The sequence below is a fragment of the Triticum aestivum genome, chromosome 1A (assembly GCF_018294505.1).
Source record: "Triticum aestivum cultivar Chinese Spring chromosome 1A, IWGSC CS RefSeq v2.1, whole genome shotgun sequence".
In the NCBI taxonomy this organism is placed as follows: Eukaryota; Viridiplantae; Streptophyta; class Magnoliopsida; order Poales; family Poaceae; genus Triticum; species Triticum aestivum.
Genome location: NC_057794.1, coordinates 314,268,897 through 314,279,109, shown reverse-complemented (window position 1 = coordinate 314,279,109; position 10,213 = coordinate 314,268,897). Strand labels below are relative to the sequence as shown.

Below are 10,213 nucleotides of genomic sequence, written 5' to 3'. Positions count from 1 at the left end.
TACAGTAGAAACTTTTCTGTAAACGTTTGAAACTTTTTTCGTTTTGAGCAGCGCCTGGATGAAATCTTCATCTATCGTTCGGTTGAAACATTTTTCATCGAAGGTTGTAACATTTTTTGTTGACAGTTGTAGCTTTTCTCAATGGCACTGAACGCTTGCAGCTTCTGTATATCCGATTGAAGCTTTTCATCTAGAGTTTGAAGTTTTTTTTAGCGGTTGCAGCACACGGGGGTGTGCGGCGGAATCTGCAGTGCTTCGCCTGCAGGTTCGCCGGGATACGTCGCCCCGGCAGCGGCGGCCATGGGTGCCAACACCGCAGCATCGTCGTGCACTCCCTAAACAACACTCCCTCGTAGCAAAAAACCGGCGAGCAAAGCGCCACCGTGGTCGCTTCATAGCTACTAGAATAACCGGCGCAAGCTCCGAACATACGTGTGACAACAGCGGCCGTGATGGCCGCGCGGCAGGGGATGGAGCAACCGCTCACGGCCGTGGCCGAGGCCTGCGAGGAGCTGGCGCCTGGGATGGAGGCCGACTGCGGCGAGCTCCACCTTGTGCCCTTCGGCGACACCTGCACGAGATTGGGGAAAAAAGATGAATACGAGCGCGTGCGAGAAGACGACCGGCCGAAGCGTTCGGCCGGCGTGTAGATGCCAAACGTTTTCCCTCTTTTTTACAGGGAAAAAATATCACACCTTCTTTTTTTTTAACACAAACATCACACCTTCTGATCCAAGAGAACATCAGTAGGATCGTAAGAGGTCTAACCAAACACACATTAACGGAGTTAATTGGATCTACTCGGCCCATTCCCAATTACAGAAAGTGTCGTTTTTGCCCAAGGCCTGCCTACCAACCAGACCATGGACCCAATGTGCCCTCTTCCTCAGCACGCTCATGGACTGGATCACTGGACCCGCAAGGAGTTTGACTTTACAAAGGGAAGACTCCGATTCCTCTCCGTCGCCTGACGAGATGGCCGTGCCGGCGCCGGCCAAGGCGGCGCGCGCGCTCGCAGCCACGGCGGCGGCGCTCGTGCTGCTGTGGTGCGTCCACTTCGGCGGCGGCCTCGCCCTCAGCTCCCCCACCAACAAGGGGCTCATCTTTAACGTACGTAAGAACTACCCCCTAGCTTTCCGTTTATGGATCGTGGATGAGGCATTTCATCCTGGGGGAGATGCCCGGTCCTTGGTTAGGTAGGATCTTTAATTGCTGTGAAATTCATGCCCTCGTCTGCGTAGGCACTGCTTGAGCTTGGTTAATGGCACGTGCGTGGCGGTTAATGGTGGCGTCCTTTGCTTTTGGTCGCAAGACTCTAGTGTGCTAGCTGTTGTCGTCTTAGCCTCTTAGGTGGGTCTGATCATGAAACTTGATGATCCAATGCCCGCCCTTTTTTGTCCGCGTGGAAAAGTAAATCGTATGCATCTACTGTTGGAAGGAAGAGCACATGTATAAGGCTCCAGGTTTTTCTTGGAAGATCTTTGCTGAAGGTCATTTTTAAAGTTTAATTCGGTGTAAATGGGATCCTGGCACACAAGTGCATTCTAAGGGCGTATGCCCATAAAAGTTGGATTGGGATCGGCAGAATTCCATATTTTGAGCCATATACCTAATTGCTGAATGTTTATTTGTATAGTCACCTAATGGCTAATGTTATAAGCTCAGTCTTGTGCTCAAATTCATAATGTTGTTCATGTCAAAATTCATAACGTCATCCGCTCACTACCATGCAGGTTCATCCTGTCCTTATGCTGATCGGATTCATCATCATAGGGAGTGAAGGTTAGGTTCTCTTCTCTTCCTTGATGGTTTTTCCATGATGAGGAGGTTTAAACATGTCTGATCAAGCTACTTGTAGTTTTTCTGCAGCCATAATGAGCTACAAAACATTGCCATGGAGCCATGTGTCAGGACCCCGACTCAATGCCACATCGATCTAGCATGTAACACCTCATATCACTTTGCGGCCTCACGCTCGGTATTCCCACGGGTGTCGCCTTACCTTTGCCCGGGACCGTTTGCGCCTTTTGGCACACGTATATGACAGTGTCGCTAGCATCCATATGATAAGGAGCCCGGGCTGACATGGCTAGTCGTAAACCCAAAGTGGCACAGACTTACAGGGACAGGCATCCATGACCCAGCATCGAACGTGTCGGTCATCAGCGAGTGAATCCAGACTGTAGCACTGGGCTAGCAGGACTCCGGTGAACCGGGCTGTAGCGGGCTAACAGGACTCCGATATTCATCGCGTGACATTTCCCCGAAGGGACAGACACAGGAACGAAGAAGGACACATGCCGGCCAGCCTAAGTGTTCCGGAGCAGTAGCAAGCTACCATGGCTCGGTGGAAACACTAGGAGACATTTCTCGGTAAGAGAGGCTACTAAAGATAAACAACTAGATGGTCAGATCCCACACATACCAAGCATTTCAATAGCATACACACAATATGCTTGATATGTGCAAATACAACATGGCATCACAACATGACTCTACGACTCAAGTAATTTATTCAATAGGCTCCGAGGAGCGAGATATTACAAACATGGGTCTCATGACCCAACAATCAGAGCATACAAGTCAAAGCACAAGCGGAAGCTATCATGTCTGAGTACAGACGTCTATAAATGAAAAAGGCTGAGAAGCCTGACTATCTACCAGATCCTGCCGAGGGCTCAAGATCGTAGCTGAGGTAACAAGCTAAACGTCGAAGACCACGCGGAAATACTAGTGAGACTGAAGTCTCTCTGCAAAAACATAAAATAGGCAAACGTGAGTACAAATGTACCCAGCAAGACTTACATCAGAACTATCTACATATGCATCATTATCAACAAAGGGGTGGTGGAGTTTAACTGCAGCAAGCCAGCTTTGACTCGGTGGCTAACCTGAACTACGACTGCAAGTAACTCTTTTGAAGTGGCGCACACGAGTCCACATATTCACCATATCAATACACCACTATGGATCCGCTCCCGTCTCCCTACGAGAACGCCATCCATAGCACTCACGCTTATCTTGCGTATTTTAGAGTATCCACTTTCACTTGTCTATGAACTGTACCAGGGGTCCAAGTTTCCATATCCGAGGAATCCGGCTATTCGAATAGATAATGATAACCCTGCAGGGGTGTACTTCTTCACACACGCTTTCGCCACTTATCGCCCTGTACACGTCATGTACCTCGGCAACCTTCAAGCGGAAGCCGGGCGAGGGAGTCGGCCACGACCTGACTAACCGAACAAGTCTCTAGTCCAGGTTTATCGCCTATTCGGGTTCCATCCGCAAGGAGATCCGGCCGGGGTGTCGCTTACGGCCCCAAACGATGTGTGCAGGGTTCCCAAGTCCACCAACCGGGTGCCACTTGGTACACCGGGCCACTGTGCCTAGTCTGTCCCAAGCCCACCTGTACCGGGTGCCACTTGGTAGACTACTAACACTACCTACAAACACCAGAAACTAGTTGCAACTCCTGGACAGAGATCATGTTGATTAATAAGTCGAGAGGGGTCGAGTTACCGGAACCCAATGTGTGGTAGTAACTGGTCATGGATCACAAACACAGAACTCAGTTCCTGAGGACGGCTGCAATGAGACAACCCACCATGTACTCCTACATGGCCTCTCACCGCTACCTTTACCAAATCGTGTTCACACACTTAGTTCACCCATAGTAGGACATGTTCACACGCCTCTGATTCATCCCCGATGAATCAGACCTGACTCAACTCTAAGCAGTAGCAGGCACGACAAACAAGCATGAATGAGTAGGCACAACAGGGCTCAAACAACTCCTACTCATGCTAGTGGGTTTCATCTATTTACTGTGGCAATGACAGGTCATGCAGAGGATAAAGGGGTTCAGCTACCGCAGCAAGTAACAAATATATCGTTGTTGTCCTAATGCAGTAAAAGAGAGCAGGAGCGAGAGAGTGGGATTTTATCGGAATGAACAAGGGGGTTTTGCTTGCCTGGCACTTCTGAAGATAACATTGAGTCTTCATCAGTGTCAACGATCACATCATCGGTATCACGTCTATCGAGAGGGGACAAATACCGGCAACACAGAAGGGAACACAATCAATGCAATGCACAATATGATGCATGATCATGACATGGCAAAATGAATGTGTTTTGGGCTAATGCATCTAAAACCAGATTAAATGAAGTTGGTTTGAATCCAAGATTCAAATTCAAACTCCATATGTGGTTATTTAAATGTCATTCACTTCATTTGCCCTAAACAGTAGTGATAAGTTGTTCTAACATGCATGTAAATGGTACAGATGGATTCCTTGAATTTTTCTGATAATTTTTCATATATAAATTATTTAATTTGGAGTTACGGTTGAATTTCTATGATTTATTGAAGTTTTAGCTATTTTCTGGAATTTCCTGATAAAAATAAATTCAGAAAATACTTATTGCGTCAGCATGACATCATCATGACGTCAGTAGGTCAACTGGGTCGCCCAGAGTCAAACCTGACGTGTGGGGGCCACACGTCAGTGACACAGGGCTGGTTTGGGTGTTTGACAGGTGGGACCGGTCAACGTTGACTTGACTAAGTCAAAATCTGACACATGGGGTCCACAGATTAGCACTAATCTAAACAGAAAAATTAAACTAACCTAATTAGGCTCGGGGCCCACATGGCAGTGGCACTAGGGTTGGTTTAGCTGGGTCATTAGTGGCTAATGACGTGCCACGTCACCGGCCACCGGAGTTCGGCCGGCGGCGACTCGAAACGCGGCGGATGTTCACCGGGGTTGCGCTACGGGCGGCGGCTGGACGCGCGAAGGCCACCAGAAGGTAGCCCGTACACGGCCGCACCTAGCTGGCTGCACGAGGGGCCGCGGGGTGGCCGGAGACGACGGCGGCGAGCACTTCCGCGGTGGCCGGAGTTCGGGCTGGGGCAGGGACGCGGCTGCAGCGCTCGAGCGAGCAAGCGGAGTGGAGAGGCATCCTCCTGGAGGCGCCAGGAGCGTGTCAGTGCCCCTGGAGCGAGCAGGAGAGGCTCGGGAACGCGGGCTCGCCGGCCATGGCGGACGGCGGCCTCGGGTGACCTCGGGGCTACGGCTAGAGGGCGGGAGCAAGCAGGGGGCGGAGGGGAAATGCTCAGGGGCTCACGGTGAGTTCGAAGAGAGGGTCGGCGTGCTCGGGGAGGCGGCGGAGACGGTGAATCGGACGGCGGCATCCGGCGGCCGTGGTCGGGGAAGAAGGCCGCAAGCGTCATCTTGGGGCCGTCCTGACTCGTGTAGCTCGGAGAGGAGGGAGAGTAGGTGGCGGCGGCGCCTCTGAGAGCATCGGCGGAGCGAGGCAGTGGCTATGGCCACGGCGGCGTACGAACGGCGGCGGCGGTCGCTCTCGGGTGCGTGTGAGAGAAAGAACAGAGGAGGAGATGGGGACGAGGGAGTGAGCGGGAGGGTTCCAGGGGGTCGAGGCGGCGCCGAGGAGAAGGCGCGAGGCGTCGTGGTGGCCTCAGTGACGCGGGCAGGCAGGGAGGTGCGTGGCGCCGCGGGCGCTTTCTCACGGCGACAGCAGCAGCTTTGGGGCGAGGGGAGGAAGACGACAGGGGGGAGGCGCCTGGTGGGCTGGGCCGCACTGGTGGGCTGCCAGCACGGGAGCTGGGCCGGTTGCTGGCGCCAGGTGGGGCGCTAGGTGGGCTGCAAGTAGGTGGCCCAGGTAGGTTTCCCTCTTTTTTTAAATTTTCTGTTCTGTTTTATTTTTATTTAATTCTTTTGCCACTGTTTTGAATTTAAAATAATTCAAATAATGCCAAAAACTCCTCTGAATATTTTTATTTGGCTAGATGGACTTTTCCAAAAGCTCATAAAATATTTCAGGGGTATTTGAAATTATATTCTAGTTATTTGAATATAATTCAAATTCAAATAGCTAATGATTTAAATTCAAAGTCCCAAAAATAAATCCTTTTAAATGTTCCTAAATTTTGGTTTGATATATAGCTCTTGCCAAAATTCTCAAACATTGCAAAAGGATATCTTGGAACATAGAATGAGATTTCTAGGGATCTTTGCCCTGCTTTTAATTAAGTTTTTGAGGCTTTCAAAATTCCTCAATTCAAGTTTCAAAAATATAGACATGATGCACACATGGAAGCAAGCATAGATCAGGCCAGAACTAGGGATGTGACAACTCACCCCCACTAAACAAGAATCTCGTCTCGAGATTCAAGCGTAGGGTAAGATGAAGGGGAAACGCAAACTAGTATAATCTTCACGATCCAGGTTGCACTTCAAATGAACGTTGATTTGAACACCATCTTTGTCTTGTCGTCTTGCTCTGAGAACTCCAGCTAATCATGACAAGGAGAGGAAAGGAAAACTCTAGAAGGATCGGTCTTCTCGAAGATCGAACAACTCAGGATTAACTCCCGGAATGTGACATAGCAACATCTCTCGAGCTGAGAGACGAAGCATACCTCTAGAGGGACGGAGTGGAGCAGGTGACGAGGTTCACTAGGTAGACAACAATTCCGGACTTAAGAATGTGGCGATCGGTTGTCAACGTAGCGAGGAGTTGAATTGCCATGATACCACGACGAAACATCCTGGAGAAGGGTGATTCGTAGATTATTGTCTTAAGTGACAAAAAGAATTACCTTTGATATAGAGATCATTGAAACTCTTTAAACCAGCCTAAGGCAATTCTCGAGCGATCGTTTGGAGGGGGGTCGGTAGAATGGCATACTCGGACTTGGATGATGTGGATTACCTTGTTGAAGACAACGTAATGGATGAATTTTGCTTATCACCGGAAATGGAAGAGATCCATGGTAGAATGGCACATTGGCGGTGCAAGCTGGGAACAAAATGCAAATGCTGGGAATGATTCTGGTAACTGGGGAGGAACCCAACAACAGAGAGTGAATTCACTGTTTGAAAAGATCATAGCATTGCCGAGGAAACTGAGAGCAAACCCAGTTAGTGCCGAAGATAACACGTAGCGCTTGTGCGTGCTCTCAAGAACTTGAGCATTTCCATAATCATCAAGGTTTTACCAATATCCGTGTCAAGGATCCTGGCAACACAACATACCACCATGATGAACAACGATGGACGAGGCAGATGCATAGGAAGATAACATCAACTCAGATTTCACCCTAGCGAGGCCAAGGAAACAAAATCTGGATGATCGACCGAGAGACATTTAGCACTCCGCTTCTAATGTTCTCCTTGACGTGCTAGTGTAACCCATTCATAGATATGGTTTGATAACTAGAACATCAAGTAAAGGTCGGACTTCGGGAGCAATAGAATCCATAAGGAACAGTTACGGAGGTAAATCCTACGAAATCCTTATGGGGAGGTGGCCAACTTCTCAAACAAGATACTACAATAATAGGTCTTCCGGCTGGGTGTGTTGGCCACGACATCCACTTTACCGGTTATCGAGGGACCAATATTATAGTTCTTGGGAAATGTTCCAACCATCATATCTGCCTGAGACTCAGATCTGGTTGGTGTCAGGATATTCCAGACTCATCGAGTCTAGGAAGAAAAATGAAAGTTTGCAACACAAATCGACGAAATGACGTTGCGAGATTCTCGGGAAATGAACTACGATAGCAAGCTCCAAAACATGAGCTGGTTCTGCTACATATGTGTGAACACACTGCCTCAGACAAACATGATCACATGGTAGTCTTACAATAAAACACTACCGAGTTCTGGTTGGGAACCATCAGCGAGGATATCGAAGTTCTTTCATAAGTCCGGATTAGCTCTTATGAAGATACTCCTTCTCCTTGAACAAATCAGTCAGTGGCTTGGTGTGCTAGGATATACATATGGAATGAAGATGATCAGTCTAATAGACCACAGAATTCTTCGCACGTGCATGACCGACTTGGGATGATTCCAAAGGAGCAAAAACAAACTTTCTCGAATTCACGACGGCAGCTTACATCAAAATGCACGTGAATCAAAGGAAGTCACTCCTTTCATCAAACAAGTACTTCATGAGCTAGCATGAAGAAAATGCTTTCAAAAGTTTCCAACACTAACTTAATGTTCAACAACATCATGGAGGAGATAAGGATGTTGTCAATGGACTCAACAACAACTCATCGGAATTTCCATATCACTGGACTTCCACCATCGTGTGAACACGGTGATAGCATTGGTCAGACCCAAAAGATATAATGGTGTATGCTCGAGGGATCAACCACGAGGAAGACAACATTACGAACATCGTTGGTTCTGACTTGATTTGACGATAGCCCACACTCAAATCAAAGGATTGATAAGACAATAGGTCCAGCAACTGATCACAGGGACCAATCGATGAAGATATCATCTTTCTTCAACACACACTACACAAGAATATCCCTTTGGAACGAACTAAGTCAGGCAAGCTTTTATCTTCCAACCCTCCAAGTTGTCGTTTAGCTTAACCAACTAGCTCAGGGATATCTAACACCGATTCTTGGAGAGAAGGTGGTTCACAGGAGACCATCTTGATCACGAACTCAGCATAGCGGTCAGGTGACAACCTGGTAATACTTCCGAGAAGATATACGGAAAATCACGGACCACCGATATGTTACTAAGCTCGAGAACAATCTTGCTTTTCAGGGCAAGACGATATGATCAAATGAGCGAGGACTTAACAAATCCTATCTCATCAATCGAGGAGTGCACCAGGAAAATGGACTAGGTAGCACAATCAACCTTAGGGTGATGATTCAATAGTCAACTCACTAAGGATGACGTTATTGTCCATTTAACTACCAAGCAACGGAGTTGCTAGGAGTATTGATTTCACACATCATGATTCACTTGTCGGCACTCCGGCTGCAACAACACGGAACCGAGGAATGAAAAAGGATGGCGTGAAGTATCACTATGTCAAGAGTTCACAAAAGGTGGTGCAATTCTCATGAAATTCCTGTTATAAAGAAGGTAATACTTCAGGGTAGAGCAGACCAGAAGCTGGATTGTAACTTGATCTGCGGAACACAACTACTTTGACCCAATCCTAAACATGGATGAGGTACTGGAGTTTGTTTTCTCCAAGTCACTCTCTGGAATAGAATGGCTTGACGGACCACAAGAGTAACAGGCATCGATGAATGAATGCACGCATACTCTTGACTATCATTTGATAGACGAGGGCCAGAAACAACTAAAGAGGGACAACTCAAAGGAACATATGATTTTCTGAGTTGTGAATGCATAGATTAGCATGTCGAACGAGTTCAACATATTTCTTCCGGACAATCCATGCGGAAAGGTAGAACTGGCAGAGTCACAATTATGAATGGAGAACCCATCGAGAGCACTCCTGTTGTGATCTTTTGATCCAACAAACTTTTGCCGTAAGTGGTTCATGGTATTTGGAAGAAGGATATACCACGGACCTCGAGAACTACTGTAAAGGTTACTAATAACCTAAGGGAGCTAGCAATTACTATCAACATGAAGTAAGTAGGGTGAATCTCGGGTTCAAAACCCAAGGAGTAGAATACCTACTACTAAGTGGCATCACGGGATGCTTTCGGGGATAAAACCAGAATCATCACACTAGGACACAAATCATGGCTAGACCACTAGATGATCCCCTGAGACACCTAGGGTCATAATAATATCTCCAACATAAAGGTCGAGGCAGTAGAATACCTCAACTCAACAATTAGTGTGATTGAGCTGGCATAAAGGAGCATCGAAACCAGAGGGAAAGGATTTTGCAAATGCATCAGACTATTTAGAAACTTGGAATGACTCGGACAGCATAACGGCTGTAAATGCTCAGAAAAGATTTGAGACATTCACAAAAATGGTGGCATAACCACTCAGAAGCACAATATCAAGGTTTCGAGATCAACAATTAACATACGGAAGATAGTAGGAACTGAACTGGGGCTTGAATCAACAATCTTATAAGTCTACGGATTAGTAACACGTGATCCTGATAGAAAGAAGAGATAGCCTAGTTCTTAATCCCCGTAGAAGAGAAGATGATGACTCATATCAGAAGGCCATGAGGTATAAGGAGTAAAAAGAGCCTTACGTTCCATCCCACAATCAATTCCCTTATATAACTAAAGCATTTCTAGACTCAACTTCGACCAGTTTGGCTTGGTAATCCTACAGGCAGTCAAGCTCTGATACCAACGCTGTCGGGACCCCGACTCAATGCCACATCGATCTAGCATGTAACACCTCATATCACTTTGCGGCCTCAC

At 47.5% G+C, this 10,213-nt stretch overlaps 1 protein-coding gene across 2 annotated transcripts; it reads left to right on the top strand.

The window, feature by feature from the left end:
- The first annotated feature begins 525 nt into the window (after positions 1 to 525).
- Positions 526 to 2,128, top strand: LOC123048147 (probable ascorbate-specific transmembrane electron transporter 1). Of its 2 annotated transcripts, none has more exons than XM_044471310.1 (3): positions 526 to 1,110; positions 1,734 to 1,782; positions 1,859 to 2,113. In XM_044471310.1, exons 1-3 carry the CDS (start codon positions 898 to 900, stop codon positions 1,873 to 1,875), a joined length of 279 nt encoding a protein of 92 aa, XP_044327245.1. In that variant the 5' UTR covers positions 526 to 897; the 3' UTR covers positions 1,876 to 2,113. The 2 variants fall into 2 exon arrangements, with proteins under 2 accessions (XP_044327245.1, XP_044327240.1); XM_044471305.1 differs by having other exon boundaries at positions 557 to 1,110; positions 1,870 to 2,128.
- The last annotated feature ends 8,085 nt before the right edge of the window (positions 2,129 to 10,213 follow it).

Coding starts and splice junctions, on each gene's coding strand:
- LOC123048147 (XM_044471305.1), top strand. CDS start 898: ATGGACTGGATCACTGGACCCGCAAGGAGTTTGACTTTACAAAGGGAA. Junction 1,111..1,733: donor ACAAGGGGCTCATCTTTAAC/GTACGTAAGAAC, acceptor ACTACCATGCAG/GTTCATCCTGTCCTTATGCT. Junction 1,783..1,869: donor CATCATCATAGGGAGTGAAG/GTTAGGTTCTCT, acceptor GTTTTTCTGCAG/CCATAATGAGCTACAAAACA.